At 34.9% G+C, this 25,685-nt stretch overlaps 3 protein-coding genes across 3 annotated transcripts; 2 read left to right on the forward strand and 1 right to left on the reverse strand.

Moving 5' to 3' along the window:
* The first annotated feature begins 779 nt into the window (after positions 1-779).
* On the forward strand, positions 780-3,833 carry LOC132625754 (uncharacterized). Its single transcript, XM_060340347.1, has 2 exons — positions 780-1,846; positions 3,677-3,833. Exons 1-2 carry the CDS (start codon positions 899-901, stop codon positions 3,692-3,694), a joined length of 966 nt encoding a protein of 321 aa, XP_060196330.1. The 5' UTR covers positions 780-898; the 3' UTR covers positions 3,695-3,833.
* A 170-nt stretch (positions 3,834-4,003) lies between these two features.
* Positions 4,004-8,828, reverse strand: LOC132625753 (meiotic recombination protein DMC1 homolog). Its single transcript, XM_060340346.1, has 13 exons — positions 8,309-8,828; positions 6,373-6,464; positions 6,193-6,264; positions 6,060-6,098; positions 5,738-5,795; positions 5,589-5,634; positions 5,446-5,491; positions 5,244-5,305; positions 5,030-5,096; positions 4,816-4,908; positions 4,666-4,734; positions 4,467-4,545; positions 4,004-4,195 (listed from the first exon to the last, which is right to left on the reverse strand). Exons 1-13 carry the CDS (start codon positions 8,403-8,405, stop codon positions 4,035-4,037), a joined length of 981 nt encoding a protein of 326 aa, XP_060196329.1. The 5' UTR covers positions 8,406-8,828; the 3' UTR covers positions 4,004-4,034.
* Positions 8,829-23,747: 14,919 nt separating this feature from the next.
* LOC132625752 (uncharacterized) lies at positions 23,748-24,728 on the forward strand. Its single transcript, XM_060340344.1, has one exon. The coding sequence runs from the start codon at positions 23,748-23,750 to the stop codon at positions 24,726-24,728; it is 981 nt and encodes a 326-aa protein (XP_060196327.1).
* The last annotated feature ends 957 nt before the right edge of the window (positions 24,729-25,685 follow it).

A 25,685-nucleotide genomic window follows, 5' to 3' on the forward strand; every position in this document is an offset into this window, starting at 1 on the left:
CAAGTAAAATCAGGAAAGGTAAAATAATACTCCACTACTCTATGATTGAATCAGGGGAAAATGACAACGTTGGTCCTTCAGTTAACGTGTTATTCCATTATTAGTCTTTATGTTACTATTTCACAAAGCATATTAAACCATCAATTAAAAATAAAGTGCCATTTTGGTCCCTAAACTATTTGACGTTAACTTTTCCACCCATGTGTATGTCCTTTTTATGTCGATCACCCTTTTGTACTCTTTTAATTGAGAGCAATAAAGTTAACATCAAGGATTAGAATTGCGCACTTCTTTTAATTTAACGTCAAAATGTGCTTTCACCGAATAAGACAAGGATCAAAGTTGGAATAATGCAAATAACCCAAGGACTTCAATAGCTAATTTCCGTTGAATCGGAAAAAGGAAGGAAAGCCGAAGTAGGTAACATCAAATTGGGATTCGGGTCGGCCGACAACCTTGTACTTTCTCGGTCTCAAATCATTTGTTATTTTTTGTTTTATGCGCCTCTTGTGAAACATTAATTAGGAATGATATTTGACTAATTTTACTCTAATTTATGTTTAAGTTATAGTCTCTTATCATTAAATGTTTATTATATTAATGATAAAATTTTACTAAGGTAAAATAGAAAAAAATAATTAATTATGCCTTAGAATTCCTAAAACGATAAATAAGTTTAATTATTTTTAGTAATCACGATAAATAATTTGAGACAGCTATTTTTAGTAACAAATAATTTGAGACGGAAAAACCTAATTAACACCAAATTGGGATTGGATTGCTCTTATAAAAAAAGGAGGCTGCTCGGTTTCGTTTATTCATCCAAAAAAAAAAAAAAAAAAAAAGAAGAAAGTTTGGTACTCCTCATTAGAAAGAAAGAAAGAATATCACAAACAAGATGGTTGCTGAAGTTGCAGTTCCAGTTCCAATGTTGATGCTGGCCGAGAAGGAAGGGAATGAAGAAAAACGTGAGTTTTTTGACTTAATAAAGGGTGTCACCTACACTATGAGTTTCCCAGAACTTGTGGGAAAACGCTGTTTGGGTGTTGGAATTTCAGGATGGATTTTCACAGCAGATGGCAAAGGGAATATGAATTTGTTCCATCTCAATTCTCGTTCTCTTATAGAATTGCCTCACATGGACACACTCAAGGGTTTTGATGCAGATCATGTACGCGGTTACTGCGAGTATTATGTTGAAAAAGCACTGCTCTCTTCGGATCCTCATACAACCGACGACTATATTTTGATGATTATTCAAGGAGTACCTCGTTCATTAGCTTACTGGAAACCTGGAAAGAAGGGGTTTATTACACCAGGACTGCCCGAACGGGCCTATTCTGATGTAACATGGCATGATGGCCAGTTTTATGGAGTTGATTATGGGGGAAACGTTGTAATCTTGGACTTTAGAGGAGGGTTAGAACCAACCATTGGAAGGGTAGTTAAAGGAGTGCCTTCTGAGTTTATTTGTGGAATGCGGCTCTACATTGTGCATTCTTTAGGTGACCTATTTGTGATCACTCGAGATGGAGTTTGTAACCACCCCGAAACAAATTCATATGGTGTTGAAGAATTTATTGTTAGCAAGGTGGATGTGGATAATGAGAGTTATGAGGAGGTTGATGATTTGGAGAAGAGGGCACTCTTCCTCGGGTTTAGTGCCTCTTTGGTTGTCGAACAATATGGATGCAAAGCGAACCATATATATTTTACTGATGATTGTTCTGAGGCCTACTATTCTAGTGAAAAAGGAGGTGGCAAGGACATGGGCATATACAACTTGTTTGAGGATACCATTGAGCCTCACTATACCGGTGAATCCTACCACAGATTCAGTCCACCTGTATGGATCTTCAACACTCCTTTCTCTGTTTAGTTTTGATTTTAGGAGTTCCAGAATAAGTACTTTGCTAATAAGTGTGTTGCCTTTAGTAGCTACTTGTTAATTTGTCTTTATTTCCTAGCTTTCTTTTTGTTGGATTTACATGTATTAGTTCTCTTTGGGTAATAGTTGATAGTAATATTTATTTCTCCTAATTCCTACTCCTTTCTTTTTGTCCGAATTGCATGCCATACAAAATTGTGATATTAGCTACCTTCTAATCGCCGGAGAAGAATAAAGTTAAATAAGAAGAAAGAAGGTTCTTTTTTCATTGATGATCTCAAAGAATCTGTAAATAAGAGTATATGCGCACTATATTGACCCTATCATTTAGCTCAAGATTCAATAATGTTGCTCCAAATTTACAGTTTCCTTCTTTACAACAAAGAATCTTAAAAGAAATACAATAAAATCTGCATACAATCAAATTCTAAGAATAAAGCCTTAAATATCTCAACCTTGAAAACAAAGAAATGCACTAATAATAGGATGCGAATAGTAACAAAGAAGATCTCATCTCATGTCAGCATAACGAGCTAAAGAAACTTGACAAGCATTCAGTATCGCATGAAGCTATTAAAGATTCCCTCAAATCAACCTCAATTCCCCAATTTCACTTAAAATTACCTAATTTTCTTCTTTTAAACTGACCCCATCCATTAAACTAATTTAACCCATATGAAATAACACCCAAATCTCATTTCTCTCTTCTTCCTCACATTTACACCAGCCATCACCCCCACCCCCTCCACCATGAATCACCTTTCATCCACCACCACTCTCCTCCATTATCTTGGACTCCCTCCATCCCATTTTATACGAAGTTATTTGACTTGACACGAAGTTTAAGAAATAAATGAAAACTTTTGAAATTTGTGATCTAAAACAAACCACATAAATTTGTGTGGTTAGAAATCGTTTCATAAAATTGAATTTTTACTAAATATAGAAATGTGTAATTTCTTTTTGGGACTGACTAAAAAGGCAAAGACGTCGTATAAATTAGGACCCAGGGAGTCCTGTTTCTGACATTTTTTGCTAAAAGAAATTCTAATAGTCCGGACTATCCCAAGAACCAACAGAGGAAACAACACTACGGAAGGTCCTCCATTATCTTGGCATAAGATGCATAGAAAGGTTAAAAGCACATTAATGCCCCGGAAGAGTGCCTCATTTCGTCTTTTCCTCGTCTCCAGCTTAGTAATTGCACATAGTAGATGAAAACTTAATGATTGCATTTATGGAAAAAGAAATTACAAAATAATAAACTGAAAAAAGTTGGAAAGTTGAATGAAACACATAGAAACAGAAATGCTGGTAAATTGTGCTAAAAAGTGACATGTAACACTTGAATTGTAGGCTGACTTCTCATTTAACCTTATACCTTGCAATATCTCTAATGCATACGCAACTACTGTCAGTGGATCATGCCTTCCTTTCTTTCTCAATTGGTCATACAAACGAAGTGATCATTGTTATTTCTGTTTGTAAATAACAAATTGTTATGAAAAAACCAACCCATTTCTCATTAGTAAAAGACAACAAACGAAGTGATCATTGTTATTGAGGCTTACAGGACTTTGAGGGATAGAGGTCCATCAGCAATATCTATATTATGCAGTTTTTTCTATCCCATTTAGCGTGATTATATTTTACAGAGATAAATTCTATATATCTGAGATTGGTGCATCTCTTCTTTCCACTGAGTCGAGATTAGTGCAGTTAAACTAGATAGTTCAGTTATTCTAAATTTCTTGACGAAAACACATTTAATTTTCCAAATAACACCAGGAGGATGCTAAGGACTGAAGATCAGCTAGGACTTGCAGAGATCGAGCTGCTCATGCTTACTGTCCACTTTTATATTTTGATGTTTACCTTTTAATGTTAGCAATAAATATATCAGTTTAGCATAAATAAGTTCGTAAGACAATGTTTTCTTGCATTTATCGTGGTTGCGTGCTGTGTTATAACTGTTCCGCTTACTTTCTTGCTCTTAGAAGATGGGACAATCTGAAGAGTCTTAGTTGTCTTGTATTATTCACAGACGATTCACAAAGTGTTGACATGCAATAGCATAATAGACATATGCTTATGTTGGCAGTTTCGGTTAGCATGCAGTTTTAGCCCTAATACTTCATCTGATCCTCTATGTTGGAAGATTTGGTGCATCGTACACCTTGCAGACTCGTTGCTCTCCATCGCCCTTCCTGAACATTAGTCGTATGGTAGGTGTGTGAGCAAGGACATGACCTCCTGCTGGTTTCTTTGGATCTGATATGAACACACCACTGCCTGGATCAGCTATAACTGCACTCACCAATCCAAGTACTTGTGTTAGCAAGCGTAGAGTTTCAACGTAGTGAAAGGCAATCAATATACAGTAATATAAAAATTAAACAAAGTTTGTTTATCTGTTTGGAAAGTGCCATGCAAAGAGTATTACATAGGAAGTTTCAGAGTCGAATCCATTTACATCAAACACTTAGGAAGTAACACTGTGTCTATGCACTCATGCCTTCTGCTTTAACTCTAAAACATATCAGCATTTTGAAGATTTGCACAAGGTTGGGTTCTCTACCTTGATTGGTCATGTAAACAGCGACATTAAATTCCTCAGCTATCTTTATCAGTCGGGACAGCATCTGAGCCAACTTTTGCTGGAAATGACAAGAAGGTGTAAGCATTCAAAAGAAAGTGTACCAGAACAGGTGATCGCAGGCTCCTTTTTAACAGAAGGAAGTAAGTAAATCAAATATCATGCTGGTATTTAGTTATACCGGTCGATCTGCAAGCCCTCCTCTTCCAGTGAAATCGACTTGAAATAAAGCGATCACAGAGTCAACAATCTGCAAGTAAAATTTCAGTATCTGAGACAACTACCATCGGTGGTGGTCTTATTCCAGATAAACCAAAGTTGTGGCTTTCACCAGAAGTCTGAAAGGCTCTTCAGCCATTTTTGCTGTCAGACCAAGAAGCAGGTTGTGTTGATACTCATATGAGCATGCACGAGCATAAATGATCTGGTGAATTCACATGATAAGAGGAAAAAAAAAAAAGGAATGATAAGAAAATCAGCTGAGCAATCAGCAAGCTAAACAAAGAGCGGTAGATCATTAAATGAGGGTATAAACGATGCGTTACGTTGTCAAGAACTGCTCCCGCGTCCATTCCAAATCTTTCAGCAATGAGCACAACACGATCTGACCGACTACAATACACTTAGTTGAGGAAAAAAAGATAGAACAGAAGGGAAGCATTCTCTTGAGTTTCTACAGCTGCTACACCATGAAGAGACTAATAGGTGCTTGCTTGAATTTTCAAGCCATATGAGTATAGGAAATATTGGCAAGGATACAATGTTCCCTCAGTGTCAATGTAAACCACCTTTCCATTCCCACCCTTCATACTAGTAGGAAGCTGCAATGAATCAGACAAATGGATTGAGGATTTTGTCAAATTCAGGATGATACAATTGTTAAGCGTAAAGTATAAAGGATAATGAGTAATCTAGATGGTCAAGAGATATTTCACTGCTTCTGATTAGATCAGAGGTGAACCTGAGTAGAGACATATAGAGTATCAGCAAGTTGTATCTTTCCAGATCTGAATAAATTGTTCATTCAGCAAAGAGTTACATTTTAATATTCTACTAATTAATGCTTCTATCGTAAAGCTAAAACAATAGACAGTTGATTCTTACCTGAATTCACCAAAAGCTTCAGCGATTGCTGAAATTTCTATCCCTCCTTCAAAAGTTCACATAGAAAAAGAAAACAATCAGAATCAGGAGCGGTTTCTGTATAAAGAAAAAGCACTCAGGATTCAATCACGTAGGACCAAAAAGATTACCTTCTAAGAGCTCATCCAGTGCCTGGCTTCCAGTTGTGATAAAAACTACTTGCTTCCTCTATAACAAACATGTAGTTTTCACTATTCAGGTATCTTATTAAATAAGGCACAAATAGAAACTCTGCACTTTCTAAAATGCCACACAAGCAGAAGAATGAAAGTGGGTGGCAAGGAAAACAAAAACAGTGATTCTATTTCATACGAGCCTGATCCTATTTAATTATTGAGGTGACTTCAATGAATTAGTAACGTACAATAGAATCAGTCCGACAAACACCAGTAAGTTCATGCATAAAATGGTAAGAGAAAAGAAAATGTATACTTCGAGGAGAACATCAATCCCAGTAATATAGCCGAAGTTCTGCAAGGATTACGAAAAGAGAAAGTGAGTAGCAGCAGAAACAGATGATGGTATCATCGACAGGAATATAACTATCAGAATATAAATCTCTAACCACTATCTTCTCAGCTGCTTCACAGATGTTATCAACTTTTGCCTCAGATAACCCTTTGATCCGAGTCAATTTCTGGAAACAAGACAATTTTAATACTTATTAGAAGAGAGAGTGAAGAACGGAAGTATAAGCAGCACTTTGTGGCTAATAACACGAGTAGTTTTTTTTTTTTTCCTTCACCTTATCACAGTGCATCATCAAGCCATTGCAGGTGTAGATACCCGCGTCTTGTAGCTTCTTTACATCCCCAACATTGATTCCATGAGATATCACTGCATCAATGATCCATCATGTTAAACAAACTTCGCTGATTCAACTTGTAATTCTTAGGGAAGTTCGTCAGAAGTCTACATGAATTTATATTTGAAACTAAAACATAGAGTATAGCTTAATGTCTTTATCTTTCCAGCTTAAGATCTGCTTTGTACTGTTAAACATTCAATTGTTTAAGTTCGAACAGATAGTCATCTACTAAAGACTACTCCATGACAATACCTTAAAAGTAGATATCGGGAACAAACAACAACTATATACATCAACGATCTGTACTAAACTACTTCAGAGAAAAAACATAATGTATTTCACAGCTAACAAAATCAGAGCCAGATCTAAAGTAAACTAACATGAATTTCAAAGCTAAACAAAGTTGCTGTTGAATTTCGAAGCTCAACAACGTAACTAACAAATATAGATCGCTCAGTAAAGGATACTGAAATTTTGAATTTAAACAATGCTACAGTTGAAATTTGAAGAAAAACATAATGTATCACTGAATACGAACAAATTCGGCCAGATATACGGTAAAACTAACATGAATTTCGAAGCTAAACAAAGTTGCTGTTGAATTTCGAAGCTCGACAACGTAACTAACAAGTATAATTCACGCATTAAAGGATACTGAAATTTTGAATTTAAACAATGCTACAGTTGAAATTTGAAGAAAAACATAATGTATCACTGAATACGAACAAATTCGGCCAGATATACGGTAAAACTAACATGAATTTCGAAGCTAAACAAAGTTGCTGTTGAATTTCGAAGCTCGACAACGTAACTAACAAGTATAATTCACGCATTAAAGGATACTGAAATTTTGAATTTAAACAATGCTACAGTTGAAATTTGAAGAAAAACATAATGTATCACTGAATACGAACAAATTCGGCCAGATATACGGTAAAACTAACATGAATTTCGAAGCTAAACAAAGTTGCTGTTGAATTTCGAAGCTCGACAACGTAACTAACAAGTATAATTCACGCATTAAAGGATACTGAAATTTTGAATTTAAACAATGCTACAGTTGAAATTTGAAGAAAAACATAATGTATCACTGAATACGAACAAATTCGGCCAGATATACGGTAAAACTAACATGAATTTCGAAGCTAAACAAAGTTGCTGTTGAATTTCGAAGCTCGACAACGTAACTAACAAGTATAATTCACGCATTAAAGGATACTGAAATTTTGAATTTAAACAATGCTACAGTTGAAATTTGAAGAAAAACATAATGTATCACTGAATACGAACAAATTCGGCCAGATATACGGTAAAACTAACATGAATTTCGAAGCTAAACAAAGTTGCTGTTGAATTTCGAAGCTCAACAACGTAACTAACAAGTATAATTCACGCATTAAAGGATACTGAAATTTTGAATTTAAACAATGCTACAGTTGAAATTTGAAGAAAAACATAATGTATCACACTACATACAAACAAATTCGGCCCGATATACGGTAAAACTAACATGAATTTCGAAGCTAAGCAAAGTTGCTGTTGAATTTCGAAGCTCAACAACGTAACTAACAAATATAAATCACGCATTAAAGGATACTGAAATTTTGAATTTAAACAATGCTACGGTTGAATTTTGAAGAAAAACACAATTTATCACTGCATGCGAACAAATTCGGCCATATCTACGGTCAAACTAACATGAATTTCGAAGCTAAACAAAGTTGCTGTTGAATTTTCAGGAGAAATGAAATTAATGTACTCTGAAGCATAGCCATAACTTTCATCAACGAATAAATACAAGCAGTAAAGGATTTTAAACAATGCTATGGATAAATTTTGAAGAAAACTTCAAAACGAGTATACGATTAATTACGTTTATCATTAATAGCTTCTAATAAGTGTTCTTCATTTTCGATCTCTTCTCGTTCAAGGAGCTGTAAGTGTTCTTCATGTCTGAAATCAAAACACATTATAATATATCAGAAAAATAACAAAATCGTAACTACAAGAGAAATAAACACCGTAATTACCTAAATGCAATCATTTTCATCAGAATTCCAGAAATCAAAACACAAAAAACTACAATTATCGAATAACTAATCATTTTCATCAAAACTCTAGAAATCAAAACACAAAAAACTACACGAACTAGAGGAAAAAAAAAAAACAGAAAGATGGAACTAGGAATCAGAGTGTTTTTCAGTCTCTTGATGAGACTGAAGATCTCCTAAGGTTTTGAAGACGTTATCACACGCTGAACAGATAAAATCTTCTCCTTTATGTGTTGAATGGTTGTGTGACGTTAGGCTGTTAGTGAAAGGGAAGTGAGCAGAGCAGCGGTAGCAGTAAGGTTCTGGTTGTTTTCTAGCTAGTTTTCTTCTCAACTTTCCTTTTCCCATTTCAAAATTCTAACAAATGAAGTTTAAAATTTACGCCCACTTATTTATAGGAAAAAAATTATAGGCGCGAATTAGATTTCACCTTGAAAAGTTCCTTCTAGGAGCTGTTTGGACATAGTAGTGTATTGATTTTTAAGCTCTTTTCTAATTTTTATGGTGTTTGAAAAAGATAAAAAATATTTTTATGTACTTATTTTTAGGTTAAAAAAAAGTACAAAAATAAGTTTTAGTTAAAAGTTGGGTATTTTCAACTCATGACTTTTAGCATTTACTCTATCCGTCCCATATTAGTTGACCACATTACTAAAAATATTCGTCCCAAAATACTTGTCCATTTACAAAATCCAAGTAATAGCTCAGTTAATTAACTACCTCAACTTTCACCACGTTGTAGTCCCCTACCCCATTTCCCCTTCCCCTACCCCTACGTAATAATTTTTTTTTTAAAAAAGATAGAATTAATTAAAGTTTTCCTATTTTGACCTTAACATTAATTGTTTTTTAAAGTAACCAATATTAATTAGAGTACAATTTATTGAAGAGAGATAAGAGTAATGTTGTAGAAGTACACTTGTATTTATGATTTCTTAATTGACAAATAATATGGGCCGAAGGAAGTAGCTTATAAGCTACTTTTTAAAAACCAATCTAAACACCCTCTACATTAATAACTTGTCAAATACAAAGTGAATCGTTGAAATGTACTGTAATTGGTTTTCAAAAGGATTGTGTGCGCAGACCTTTAATTTAAGTATATAAGCAATAGAGATCGAGGGAATAACATAATTGATTAAAACTTGAAATATTTGAATTTGAAAATTAATTAGGCGTTGATTATGATATTATTAATTGCAAACCATCATCCAAACACCATTTATTATTTATTTAAAAAAGCATCATCTATTAAATTTTCATAATAGACATTACGCCCATATATATTTATTTCAAATTTCTAATAATTTGTGTTGATCATAACACTGCAATGTAATCAAAGTCGTGAAGTGGAGAATGAGGTGGGAAAGGAATGACTGCAAAGGGGATATCCGATGATTTAGGGGTCGTTTGGCAGCTAGTTAGGAGACAAGTTATTCATGTACTAAATTATACGTAAGTAATTACCACATTTGGTAGCTGGTTAGGAAGTATATCGTGTTTTGCTTGCAATTTACAAATATGCATATCCTCTAAAGCCAATCATCACCTTATTCCTGTAAAGATCATAAACTAACCCATCCAATCACCCCCTATTCCTTTTTGTTTTGGGACTATTATACTAAAGTAATGGTCTAGTTACGTTGTATTGTTTTAGATCATAAACTAACCCATCCAAACCTCCGTAAATGTTTATTGCAAGAGGTTCACTGAAATTCTAATATTACATAATTAAACTGCCTCACAAAGGTTGTTTTTGGTGCCCGTGTAAAATGACCAAATAGCATTCTGAATTTGTTAAACCCCACCGAAACACACAAAGCGAAGTACGGTAAAGAATTAGTAGCATTTATGATATTTATGAGGCATATAATGCATTACAAAACTATGACTATTACGCCTCTATCGAATTATTTTATATATTCAACATCTTAAAATGAAAAGAACTTCAAATGAAAACACTTAATAGCATGGCAATAAATTTACACAAAATTCTCCTCGAGCACATGCACGCAGTGAAATCGTACACATTCAAGTAAATTCAAAGCCACAAAATAATTTGATTTATGGACATTCTGACTAGCTCGACATTGAGGACGTAAGGTTATACTTTAGTAAAGGCAATGTTATGGCACTAGTTTCATCCTATTGGCATGTCTTTGAGGTGATTTGTCGATGTTTTCTACTCATTTTTTTTTTTCTATGGCTCTAGTTTTCTGATTTCTTAAATTATATTTCTGTTAAGTTTGCTGACATCCGTTAGCTTTAAGACTAAAAATAGGAGGAAAGGACAAAATAAAGTAGTAATTCATGGACTAAAATCTCTATTTTTCCTTCTTACTTAAGGACTAAATCTATTTTAATACTACTAACTATACTTCTAACTAACTAATGCTGATAAAATAACTAGTTAGAACAAAATAGATACTTTGACTAATACTCCGACAAAGATACAAATCACAATTACTTCTAAAAAAATTGGTTCTCGATGGATATAACTTTCAGGTTGAAGAGGTAATTAAATAATTCCTCATATTGAAACCTCCTTAAATTTCTACCATGGATTCGTATACACCCTTGAAAAGTGACTACCTGGTATCATTTTGTCACGCCCCGAACCATGGCCTGAGCGTAATACGGCACTCGGTGCCTGACTGCATGTGACCGAGTGATACGCTCAAATTACACCTATTAATGGCGTAAAGCGGACGTTGTCAAATATAGTAACCCAATCAAGGTTGGGGTCGAATCCCACAAGGAATATGGAGAGAAAAGGATACTAATTGTATGCGATACTATTCTTTAAAGGCTTTAATCCTATTCCGGACAGTTTGAAATAATTTTTGAGTAATGTAATTGAATACTTTGATTTGATTTGTACTTAATGCGAGAGAGAGACCAAGGTTGTGTTCCCCATTTTGATTAGATATTATGCTTCAGGTTTCAATGTGATATATTTCTAATGGTTGTTCTAAGAATATGCACTTGATCTCTTAAGGACTTCCTAATGTTTCCCAACAGTTAGGCCGTATTTCCTCTTTATAATTTTTTCAAATATAAAAGAGTTGAAATCGAAGAGCGACCAATAATGCCAATTTAGACTTGTTCTTATCCCTAAGTTAGTCTATTAAACGAGGGTTAACGCCTCGAGTCATTGTTATTCAATCTTACCAATACTAACTCTCTTTTTCAAGAAAAGTTAGTATCATGGCTTAGGCTAATGCTTGCAATCATTACCTATCGCTAACGCACAAAGATAGAATAAATACTAACAACCATTATGCATATATCAATAGTAGAAACCCATTCACATAATACCCATCATGGGATCCACACCCTTAGTATTAAAATTAGCTACTCATCATTTTGGTTAACAAAGAAAGCTTAAGAGTTAACATACTATACTTACGATGCTAATACAATAAGGAATGAAAGTGAAGTTGTTGCTTTAAATGCTCCAACCACTTCAAATATTCAAGACTTAAAGTTAAAGCTCTCTAAGAAAAATCAGAATTCTGAATTAAAACCCTGCTTGAAGTATTTATAGGGTCAAAAATCGCGCCAAGTTTCTGGACAAAAACACCCTTACGCGGCATCATTACGGACCGTAACACAGGTTATGGTCCGTCCTTCGGTTCGTCCTTTGTCAGCTTGATGTCACGGCCACCATGCGACGGACCGTAACACAGGTTACGGTCCGTATCTCCCAGCGGATCATGGCCTCAGTCTTCAGTGGCCAATGTGTTACGCCATGACGTTACGCCCCGTAACCTAAGTTACGGACCGTCCTTCTGGGGCGTAACCTGTGACACTACTTGGGTATCTTTCTGGAAATTTTCCTCAGCTTACGGTACACGTTACGGCCCGTAACATGAGTTACGGACCGTCGTTTAGCTCCAAGTTGTCCGTTTTTCAGCATTTCTTATCATTTCCGATCTTTATTCAACCAACCCTATAAAACACAAAAATAACATAAGAAACGATGTAAAACACTTAAAAACAAGCAACACTTCTAGTTACAAAGGCATAAAATGTGCTGAAATTCACGGCAAATCAACACCCCCAACTTAAGCTTTTGCTTGTCCTCAAGCAACTACAACAAGACTCACTACTAACACATGACATCTAGCAAAATAAGAATGACTACGGTGGTTTTGGCATGTGTTTCTAGCACGGACTCTTCAATCCAAGAAAAATATTTAGGCTCTTATCCATCTCCTATTTGTGACACAAGACGCACATTTCAGAAAAAATTGCAATTCACTATGCAACCTCAATTAATGACACAATCATAGTATGAGAGTCTCTATGCACATGAATTTCAACTTCCGGAAAGCCAGTTACTTTGCAATCTACAATCCTTACGCCCTCACATAGACCAAAGAATGTCCTAACACACATTTACAAAATAAATGGGACAGAAGACTAAAGAGACAGAAGGACACTCACACTCACAAAGAAATTTGCATACCATGCGTGCACATAACATAGGCTTGCCTTTATTTTCCATGCCTTCAACTTTGAACAGTTTGATTGTGATCACATTAGGACTTTTTAGGCTTGTGACATTGGCTCAGGGACGGGTAGGATGAATATTTGGATAGTGGTGACTCACCCTCCTTGACACTTCTTTTTGACTTCATTCACCTTTCTTCCTCTTATTTCTGACCCTACAACTTTAGCGCGGATTTATTTAGAACTTATATATATCTATATATCTATTTTTTTAATTTTTTTTACATATATATATATATATATATATCCACACTGAATCATGCCCTGCAATACTCACGATCACCCCCAACAGGCCTTTGGCCTTATTTTCCGCATCTTTCACTTGCCACCCCCAACTTAGGCTTTTAGCCTCATTTTCCGCATCTTTCACTTGTCACCCCCAACTTAGGCTTTTAGCCTCATTTTCCGCATCTTTCACTGTCAAGGAGGGACTTGGTGCCAGATGAGTTTATTCACAGAAGGGAAGGAGGTTAGTTCACGGCTAATCAAAGAAAAAGTCTATAGGCTCAAAATGGGAGACTAGGGATCATTTTCTGTACGGGCTAGGCTCATTTAAGATAAACAGGCTTTGGAGTCAATACAAAGAAAGCCTAAGATCACTTCACAATCAAACTCTCCTTAGAATTCACGCACGACCAACCGGGCAAGTTCTAGATTACACGCATCATACACAAATAGAAACTAAGAACTCACAACACAATGGCATAAGGATTGTTTAAATACCCTGACTTCACTTCCGTTTGAAGATTTCACATACATGGACACCCTTTATTTGCAATGTCATTAAAAGAACCATACATGTCAATATCAACAACTCATTCTTGATGTACATCACAAATTATTTTTCGGAGGGATATCATTGACTTGTAAAAACCACTTTTATATATGCTAGAAACACGGACCACCACCACTTAAGTCATCATTACTTTACCCTTAACTAAACATCCTAAACATGCCAGGTTCAACATAAAAATAACATTCCTCGGGAAAAGAACACATGGCAAAGAACAGCTAAAAAGGGTCCTAACACATACTTAATAATAAAAACAATACCAACAAAAACAACAATAATAACAATTGTCCTAAACACATACTTACTCTCACAATTTGGGATAAAATAACCACAAAAACAAAAACAATAACAACCAATATCCAATAGACCAAAGCAATACCAACAAAAACAGCAATTACCCACACCCCCAACTTAGAAACATGCATTGCCCTCAAGGCATCTATATAATCCATCAAAAGAACGGAGGGCCTCCCTGGAGCGCACTAGGCGCTTGGATCTGCGGCAGTATCATGAGGTGGAGCAATGGTGGTATCAGGCTGGCCGACTCTAGAAGTCCCAGTCTCAGTGGGTGGGGGAGAAGTATGGTAAGACGGCTCAGTGGGATGGGCTGAGCTAGAAGTAGCTCCAGTGGTGTCAGAACCCAGCCGGGACTTATGTCGGAGCTTCTTCAAAGTTTTCCGCTCCTCCTCCTCATTCTGTGGGCGCAAAGCAGCAAATGGATCAAGACTCTGGAGAATGGGCTCAAGGTTTTCATCATCTGGCGTGGCTCTCCTGCGCTTCCCTTTAGCCAAAGAGTGGGTATCCTCTTCCAACTCCTCGTCTTGCTCCTCCTCAGCCGTGTCCTCGATCTCATCATCCCCGAGTAGACTCTGAACCGGCCGGTATAAGCTCTGTACCAACTTTGTGCTGGATTTGCATTAGTTCTCTTTTGGTGCTACTTGTTTCTCTTTAACTCCTACCTTTCATTCTGTCCGAACTGCACATTTCTATATATTACCAGCAAACTATGCCCGTGCGATGCACGGGGCCCAATACGATTAATTTGGTCACTCAATTTAGTTAGTTTTTATGGTTTGTATATTTTGCAAAGGATATTATGATTTTCCATAGTGAGTCTCCATATTTTTTTTCTTTTCCTCTTATTTGTTGTTGCTGTGTTCGCCTCTCTTGGACACTTATATATGTTAGAAATTTTTAGTAATGTGACCAAGTAATATGGGACGGAGGGAGTACTTCATTTATTAATTCTTAAAGAACCTGAAAAGTCAAAAGTGAACAAGTAAAAGTGCATGGAGAAAATAAATGTGTCGAAGAATTAAAATTGAAGTGCATACGTGTATGCATTAGAAGAGAATAAATATTCACTACTATGACATATGTCTACGTGAGATAAAAAAAGTAGTTGGTTAAAGTATACAACCAAGTAATATGGGACGAAGGGACTACTTCATTTATTAATTCCTAAAGAACATGAAAAGTCAAGTATAGTAATGTGGCCAAGTAATATGAGACTAAGGGAGTACTTCATTTATTAATTCTTAAAGAATGTGAAAAGTCAAGTAATGTGGCCAAATAATATGAGACAGAGGGAGTACTTCATTTATTAATTCTTATAGAACATGAAAAGTCAAAAGTGAACAAGTAAAAGTGCACGGAGGAAATAAATATGTGTCTGAGAATTAAAATTGAAGTGCATACATGTATACATGAGAAGATAATAAATATTCAGCAAGAACATGAAAAGTCAAAAGTGAACAAGTAAAAGTGCACGGAGGAAATAAATATGTGTTGGAGAATTAAAATTGAAGTGCATACGTGTATACATGGAACAAGTAAAAGTGTACGGAGGAAATAAATATGTGTCGGAGAATTAAAATTGAAGTGCATACGTATATACATGAGAGGAGAATAAATATTTAGTACTATGACATATGTCCATGTGAGATTTATTAATTCTTAAAGAATGCGAAAAGTTAAGTATAGTAATGTGGCCAAGTAATATGAGACGAAGGGGTACTTCATTTATTAATTCTTAAAGAATGTGAAAAGTCAAGTAATGTAGCCAAATAATATGGGACAGAGGGAGTACTTCATTTATTAATTCTTACAGAACATGAAAAGTCAAAAGTGAACAAGTAAAAGTGGACGGAGGAAATAAATATGTGTCGGAGAATTAAAATTGAAGTGCATACATGTATACATGAGAAGATAATAAATATTCAGCAAGAACATGAAAAGTCAAAAGTGAACAAGTAAAAGTGCACGGAGGAAATAAATATGTGTTGGAGAATTAAAATTGAAGTGCATACGTGTATACATGGAACAAGTAAAAGTGTACGGAGGAAATAAATATGTGTCGGAGAATTAAAATTGAAGTGCATACGTGTATACATGAGAAAAGAATAAATATTTAGTACTATGACATATGTCCATGTGGGATTTATTAATTCTTAAAGAACGTGAAAAGTCAAGTAATGTGGCCAAGTAATATGGGACGGAGGAAATAAATTTGTGTAGGAGAATTAAAACTGAATTGTATACGTCTATACATGAGAAAAGAATAAATATTTAGCAAGAACGTGAAAAGTCAAAAGTGAACAAGTAAAAGTGCACGGAGGAAATAAACGTGTCGGAGAATTAAAATTGAAGTGCACACGTCTATACATGAGAAGAGAATAAATATTAAGTACTATGACATATATAAATATTCAGCAAGAACTTAAAAAGTCAAAAGTGAACAAGTAAAAGTGCGCGGAGGAAATAAATATGTGTTGGAGAATTAAAATTGAAGTGCATACGTGTATACATGAGAAGAGAATAAATATTCAGTACTATGACATATATCTACGTGAGATTTATTAATTCTTAAAGAACGTGAAAAGTCAAAAGTGAACAAGTAAAAGTGCACGGAGGAAATAAATTTGTGTAGGAGAATTAAAATTGAACTGCATACGTCTACATATGAGAAGAGAATAAATATTCAGCAAGAATGTGAAAAGTCAAAAGTGAACAAGTAAAAGTGCATGGAGGAAATAAATGTGTCGGAGAATTAAAATTTAAGTGCATATGTCTATATATGAGAATGGAATAAATATTAAGCACTATGACATATGTCCACATGGGATAAAAAAGCAGTTAGTTAAAGTGTACAAGTTATATAGCTTATACTACAAGCATTCATTTCATGTACAATTTGTAAAGCTTTGGATACAAGTAGGCATTGCGGTGTTACTCCCTCTTAGCCACTTACATATAATAGAAATAAAGAGTGGTTTCAACATGCCTGTTTTTTGTCAATAATGAAAAAATTGAGGGTATTATAGTCTTTAAGACACATCAATGCAAAAAGCTTGCTCAGGGAGGTTGTATTTTCTGATTTGTTTGTTGGACCTTATCAATAACTCTAGCAAAAGCCCACCTTTTCGATTGTAATTACAGATCATGCCCTCATTTGAAATAAATGTCATTTAAAGAAGTGGGGCCATTAGATTTTTCAAATTGACATGTGGCCCTTAATCTAACAATAATGATGTCATACTCTACTCTAAGAGCCCGTTTGGATTGGCTTATAAGTTGGCTTATAAGCTGTTTTCAGCTTTTTTGAGTGTTTGGCTGGCCAGCTTAAAGTCATTTTATGCTTAAAATAAGCTCAAAAAAATAATTGGACCCATTTGACTTAGTTTATCTAAAGCAGCTTATAAGCTGAAAACAGCTTATAAGCCAAAAAAAATAAGTTGGACTACCCCAACTTATTTTTTTCAGCTTATAAGCTGCAAACAGCTTTAAGCTGTAAGCCAATCCAAACGGGCTCTAATTTCCTCCATTAGGATAAATACTTATATATACCCGTGTTTATTATATTGCTAAGTAATTTTGATGAGGAGATAATTTATAGTATTAATTAATCATTACTTATTAAATACTAAAATTTTATGTTAATTTCCTCCGTTAGGATAAATACTTATATATACCCATGTTTATTATATTGCTAAGTAATTTTGATGAGGAGATAATTTATAGTATTACTTAATCATTACTTATTAAAATATTAAAATTTTATGTATAAATACAAGTCCTGAATTCTCCATTCCTTTTTATTTAGCCTTGATATTAAAGAATTTTTACTTGTCCATTTTAGCAAATCAAGAGAGATATTATTAATATCTTCTAATACTATTGTTATATCCCGTATTTTTGAACGTCGGATTATTTGTAAGCTGAGGTGGGGCCCACACGTCAAGATTTTTTTTTTGGAACATATGACAAGTTATATGAATCACATATGTAAAGTTAAACACAACTCATGAAGGACCCTTGGGCCAAATCAAAGTGGAAGCCCTCCAAACGAATATTTTTAAGAAAACGTTTTCGGGTGACCTGACTTTGAGGGGCAAAAACGGTATTATAAGTTTGGAATTTGGAAATATACCAAGAAATAAAAGTTGTAGATAATTGAATTGGCTTTCCAACCATAGGTCGTGGGTTCCCATGTGACGTCGGAATAAGGAGATATGGACGTTTTAAGGCAGAAAGATCAGTGGGCTAGGCCCAATCCGAGCCCAACCGGGTTAGGCCCATTACCCATGTCCTTATAAGTGCCAATTTCGGCCTTCCTCCTCATTAACACCAGGAACATCCAGAATTCTGGGGAGAGAGAGAAAAAGAGTTTGGAGAAGAAAAACAACAATTTTGATCGAAATCTGAGCCCCGAATCCCGAAGCCCATGAAGGGAAAAGTGTTGTACGCTGCGTTGTCTTCAATTTGAGCTAAAAATCAACCAAGGAGGAGAGTGATGTGGCTGCATACTTAAGGTAATATGAAGGTTCCTTTTCATTGTTAACAAGTTTATTTAAAGATTTAACGGATTAGGACAGAAAAAATAGCGATATAAATTCGTTTGTCGGTGTTGATGTGGTAGCCGTATAGGGGGCTGTTTTGGTGGGGTATGATGAGTTAATTTTATTTAGTATTTTGATTGTTGTTGTGTTGTGGAATGTAGAAAGGAAAAGAATTCATGAAAATATGGAAGTTGCATGATGAATATATATAGCCGTGGGTATGTATGTGTGTAGAAGGATGAACGAATTTTATTTATTATGTTAATTGCGTTGTTGAAGCCTTGTAATGGAAATGGAGGGAAATAGTTCAAGTTGGTATGGAAAAATTGTTGAAAATGGTTATAGGAACTTATGTGATTTTAATGTAGTTTTTATGTAATTAAGGAATTGGAGTTCTAAATGTGTATTGTTATGTTGATTGGTGAATTTGGAGGGATGTAAGTCCATATTAGCATGAAAGGTTGGTTGTTAAGTTGTTATGGGAAGTTTTGTGATTTTATGGTAGATTTATGTAATTATGAAAATGAAATTGTTAAGGTGCAAATTATGATTATTGTTAATGAAATTGGAAGATGAAAATGTGTTATGAATATTTATGTCGAAAATTAGAAGTTTCGGATGAATTATGATTTTTGGTGGAATTTTTGTATATTTTGTAGAATGATATGAAATGCTTCCGAATTGTATTGGAATAATCTTGATTAGTAGATGGATATGAAAACATTGATATTAGTTTGGAAGTGCGAAGTTAGATTGGAAGTTGTCGCACTATGTTGGAAAGAAGACTATTGATGCTAGAATGTGTTTTGTAGCGATTGTTGATGCTATTGGTATTGTTGTTGGTATGGTTGTTGATATTTTGGCCGAGTTAGAATCTCGGGGATGTTGTATGTATAGGGGAGATGCTGCCCAAATTTTTGTAGACAAGTATTGGTTAAGATTGAATTCTTAAAGTTTTATGATTTATATTTGGTAAATGTGACCAATTGTAGATTTTGGAGGAAATGAGATTCGAATTTGGATAAGCGTAAAGGCAAATAAGGTATGTAAAGTTTTACCTTTCCTTCTCTTGGCATGTCTTAGATGTGATAGGCTTGGATACGAGCCTTGGGGGCGACTCTACTCTTAGGAATCCGCGCCTAAATTTGCCCTTTTTTCATTCAGTAGAATTGAATTAAATATGTTATGAATAGTTGGAAAAATTGCCTAAACACCTAGAACTTGTACAAATAGGACCCGACTACCTTAAAACTCTCACAAGTGACGTCATGAAATGTAACATACGTAAATTGTGTACGCCACCTCATTTGACCCGAGGTGGGCCCACTATTCCCGGATTTTTTCCTTATTGTTCCGTTTGACTTATTTGAAGTAGAATCCAAAGGAAACTCTTGGCTACCCTTCTAACTACTATATGACAGTTGTTTGAATTATTTTGTTAAGTCCCATAATGTACTTTGAAACATGGGAACGATTTCAGAAAGCTTATTTTGACATAAACCATTGTGACACCCGAAAGGCATATTATGATTACTGCTCAATTTCTTTTATATGATTTGTCATCTGAGTTATTCTATTGAGTCTCCGTAAATGTGTTACACTTTGTACTGCATTAGTTTCTCACTACTCCATTCGTGGATGCCTCAATGCTTCCTCCACTGAGCCCGGGCCAGGATATGTTATCACGCGTATTCCACTGCATTGTTCGCCGTGCCTCGATGTGAGGGGGCAGGTATGACACGTACATGGGTTCTGGAGTTATGCTGTGCCATGTACATATGTTCTGACATCCGATGATATGATATGATATGTGCACATTCTGATGTTTGATATGATATGGCCATCTGATATGTTATGATATGTTACAGAGATATTCCTTACTCTGGAGTTATGCTGTGTTGTGGCGCCAGTGACGGGGTGGCGACCACGTTCTGTTCACCGAGTCCCATAATGGGGCCGGATATGGCATATGTTTTGACATGCACTATCTATGTTATATGAGTAAGCATTTCTGATATTCTGATTATTGCACTCATTTTCTGTACTTCCTGTTCCGGTTATGATTCTGTTTATTATACTTCATGCTTTACATACTCAGTACACATTCCGTACTGACCCCCTTTCTTCGGGGGCTGCGTTTCATGCCGCGCAGGTACACCCAGATGACATGAAGTTATTATAGAGGATGTTCAGGCAGAGTTGGCAAGTTCCATTTGCTCCTGGAGTGCTGCCGAGTCAGAGTTTATACGTATGTTTTTCTGGATTGATGTTAGAGGCTTTGCAGACAGAGTCGTGGGTATAGTATGTCAGTTGTGTATGCGGCTTCATCAGCCGATATGTCATTCTGTATTATGTGTTAAATTCTGTATGATTATAGATTCTGTTTGATTCGGAAAGCATCGAACAAGCATATTTTGAGAGTTTATTATATATTTTATTTTTATCTGATTTAAAAAGTCTACTAAGATTTTGTGTGTCCCGAAAGTCTGTGGGTTCGCTCGGCTCCGGATATGGGGCCGGGTGCCCATCACACCCTAGTGGAATTGGGGTGTGACAACTATCAATAGTCAAATTTAGATTTCAAAGCATAATTAATAAGTTTAATTTAGTAAAATAAACACCTAATAAATATTTTCTTAAGGGAGTATCAAGGCAACATAACCAAATAAAAAAACCGAGGGTAAACATTGAATAGGAATAAGTTTTTACCTTTGTTGGGGGTAAACATAATTCGCTATTAAATAACGTGTAACAATTCACTATTCTTTTATACGCAAAACAAACCACCCAATGTTTTATTAAGTCTAACTAATGCTCTTATGAGTTGTTGATATTACATACATAAATCTCAACTTTGAGTTTCATGAGCTTATCAAAGTTTATATTCTAAATAAAATTTATTAACATAAAAAAGGATAAGAACTTATAGCATTTTTCTTGGAAGTAAAAAAAAGAAAAATTTATTTTATTCAGCTTTCAAATATTTTTATAGGATCAATAAGAAGTTTTTCAATTTAAAATATATCAAATTATTGTTTTATTTACGAAAAGAAAGAACAAGAGCACAAAAATTATTGTTTTATTTACGAAAAGAAAGAACAAGAGCACAAGAAGATTTACTTCTTTCATTTAAACTTATGATGTAATTTGACTAAATATTGACATAGTAAAAAAAGAAAAATTTATTTTATTCAGCTTTCAAATATTTTTATAGGATCAACAAGAAGTTTTTCAATTTAAAATATATCAAATTATTGTCTTATAAATAAAATGATGTTACGAAAAGAAAGAACAAGAGCACAAGAAGATTTACTTCTTTCATTTAAACGTATGATGTAATTTGACTAAATATTGACATACACTATTTCTCTCTTTCATATACTAAGAAATTTCACTTGGAAAAAAATGTCTCATATTAACAATTTCGAGTCCATAAAAATGGTTTTCAATGTACAAGATCTTGATAAAATAAGATCTTTAAAGTTAAATTATCTTTAAATATAAATAGTGATTTTTTTAAATCTAAAAAATTTATATCATAGAAAATGAAAAAGGTAATAAATTCAACTTTTTAAATGTGGGCGTGGGCCTGTACTCCCGGGAGGTAATCAACTGTAAGGTTAAAAAACATCTTTGCCCACTGCTTGCTATATTACTGGATCTAAATTTAGAGTTTAGAATTTAGAACAATAATAGCCTATGAAGTTATTTTGATAAAGATATATTTATTGTTCAATTTGTAAAATATTGGGCCCGTACTGACACAGACCAGTCTCACCTAGTTATACAAGATTGTGGTATCAACTACTACCTTCTAAACAAGAAAGTTGGAATGTGTAATTTTTTTTTGACTTTTCGGAACGGCGTAATCCAAGTTTTTTTACTAGACAAATATCTTTTGTCCCCCCCCCCCCCCCCCCCCCCCGCCCCCCCTTACAATTGAAAAGGGATTAATATTACCCTCCATTATACTATCAATTTTTATAATGCCATTAACGTTATAAAAGTGACTCAAGTTTGTCATTTCTCTATTAAGCCGAAATAACATGCTAACTCACCAAATCAACCTTTTTTCTTCCGTCACAACCCAAAATCACCGACACCTTTATCCCTATATATCATCACCACCAACATAAACCATGTACCTAGACATTATTAATATAACTGTGGACAGTTTTAAGCCTTTTTCAATAGTATAACGGAATACACCTCTATTTCAAGCAAAAACAGGAAAGGTAAAATAATACTCCACTGCTCTATGATTGAATCAGGGGAAAATGACAACGTTGGTCCTTCAGTTAACGTGTTATTCCATTATTAGTCTTTATGTTACTATTTCACAAAGCATATTAAACCATCAATTAAAAATAAAGTGCCATTTTGGTCCTTAAACTAATTGACGTTAACTTTTCCACCCATGTGTATGTCCTTTTTATGTCGATCACCCTTTTGTACTCTCGCTTCTTCAATTGCAGTACATAGTATAAGACAAACCTTAATTGAGAGCAATAAAGTTAACATCAAGGATTAGAATTGCGCTCTTCTTTTAATTTAACGTCAAAATGTGCTTTCACCGAATAAGACAAGGATCAAAATTGGAATAATGCAAATAACCCAAGGACTTCAACAGCTAATTTCCCTTGAATCGGAAAAAGGAAGGAAAGCCAAAGTAGGTAACATCAAATTGGGATTCGGGTCGGCCGACAACCTTGTACTTTCTCGGTCTCAAATTATTTGTTATTTTTTGTTTTATGCGCCTCTTGTGAAACATTAATTAGGAATGATATTTGACTAATTTTACTCTAATTTATGTTTAAGTTATAGTCTCTTATCATTAAATGTTTATTATATTAATGATAAAATTCTACTAAGGTAAAATAGAAAAAAATAATTAATTATGCCTTAGAATTTCTAAAACGACAAATAAATTTAATTATTTTTAGTAACAAATAATTTGAGACGGAAGAAGTAAAACCTAATTAACACCAAATTGGGATTGGATTGCTCTTATAAAAAAAGGAGGCTGCTCGGTTTCGTTTATTCATCCAAAAAAAAAAAAAAAGAAGAAAGTTTGGTACTCCTCATTAGAAAGAAAGAAAGAATATCACAAACAAGATGGTTGCTGAAGTTGCAGTTCCAGTTCCAATGTTGATGCTGGCCGAGAAGGAAGGGAATGAAGAAAAACGTGAGTTTTTTGACTTAATAAAGGGTGTCACCTACACTATGAGTTTCCCAGAACTTGTGGGAAAACGCTGTTTGGGTGTTGGAATTCCAGGATGGATTTTCACAGCAGATGGCAAAGGGAATATGAATTTGTTCCATCTCAATTCTCGTTCTCTTATAGAATTGCCTCACATGGACACACTCAAGGGTTTTGATGCAGATCATGTACGCGGTTACTGCGAGTATTATGTTGAAAAAGCACTGCTCTCTTCGGATCCTCATACAACCGACGACTATATTTTGATGATTATTCAAGGAGTACCTCGTTCATTAGCTTACTGGAAACCTGGAAAGAAGGGGTTTATTACACCAGGACTGCCTGAACGGGCCTATTCTGATGTAACATGGCATGATGGCCAGTTTTATGGAGTTGATTATGGGGGAAACGTTGTAATCTTGGACTTTAGAGGAGGGTTAGAACCAACCATTGGAAGGGTAGTTAAAGGAGTGCCTTCTGAGTTTATTTGTGGAATGCGGCTCTACATTGTGCATTCTTTAGGTGACCTATTTGTGATCACTCGAGATGGAGTTTGTAACCACCCCGAAACAAATTCATATGGTGTTGAAGAATTTATTGTTAGCAAGGTTGATGTGGATAATGAGAGTTATGAGGAGGTTGATGATTTGGAGAAGAGGGCACTCTTCCTCGGGTTTAGTGCCTCTTTGGTTGTCGAACAATATGGATGCAAAGCGAACCATATATATTTTACTGATGATTGTTCTGAGGCCTACTATTCTAGTGAAAAAGGAGGTGGCAAGGACATGGGCATATACAACTTGTTTGAGGATACCATTGAGCCTCACTATACCGGGGAATCCTACCACAGATTCAGTCCACCTGTATGGATCTTCAACACTCCTTTCTCTCTTTAGTTTTGATTTTAGGAGTTCCAGAATAAGTACTTTGCTAATAAGTGTGTTGCCTTTAGGAGCTACTTGTTAATTTGTCTTTATTTCCTAGCTTTCTTTTTGTTGGATTTACATGTATTAGTTCTCTTTGGGTAATAGTTGATAGTAATATTTATTTCTCCTAATTCCTACTCCTTTCTTTTTGTCCAAATTGCACGCTATACAAAATTTTGATGTTAGCTACCTTCTAATCGCCGGAGAAGAATAAAGTTAAATAAGAAGAAAGAAGGTTCTTTTTTCATTGATGATCTCACAGAATCTGTATATAAGAGTATATACGCACTATATTGACCCTATCATTTAGCTCAAGATTCAATAATGTTGCTCCAAATTTACAGTTTCCTTCTTTACAACAAAGAATCTTAAAAGAAATACAATAAAATCTGCATACAATCAAATTCTAAGAATAAAGCCTTAAATATCTCAACCTTGAAAACAAAGAAATGCACTAATAATATGATGCGAATAGTAACAGAGATGATCTCATCTCATGTCAGCATAACGAGCTAAAGAAACTTGACAAGCATTCAGTATCGCATGAAGCTATTAAAGATGAAGATGAAAGAACACAGCTGCCGTATGCATATTGCTTGACTGGTGGGAAGTTTGATGAGCATTCAAGAAATTTGGTCACTTTTGTTTCCTTTACTACTATTTACATGAAAATCCATGTATAGACCACGTCTTTCCATCTCATGTTAGCAGGTTTTCATTGATATGGACCTCTGTAGACCATGTTGGTGATATTGCAATGAAATTACAATTACAATTGAAAAATAAAAATGAAGAAATAAAATTTCTTCGGCTGAGGCGCGGATATCTCGCTCTCTTTAAGGAGATTCAAGCCCACTGCAGCAAATTTACCGGTCCAGCAGTAAGTCTTTCTGACTTGTCTCCTCCAGGATACAACAGCCCAAACAC

Source organism: Lycium barbarum, unplaced genomic scaffold (assembly GCF_019175385.1).
Source record: "Lycium barbarum isolate Lr01 unplaced genomic scaffold, ASM1917538v2 unchr_scaffold_64, whole genome shotgun sequence".
Taxonomy (NCBI): Eukaryota; Viridiplantae; Streptophyta; class Magnoliopsida; order Solanales; family Solanaceae; genus Lycium; species Lycium barbarum.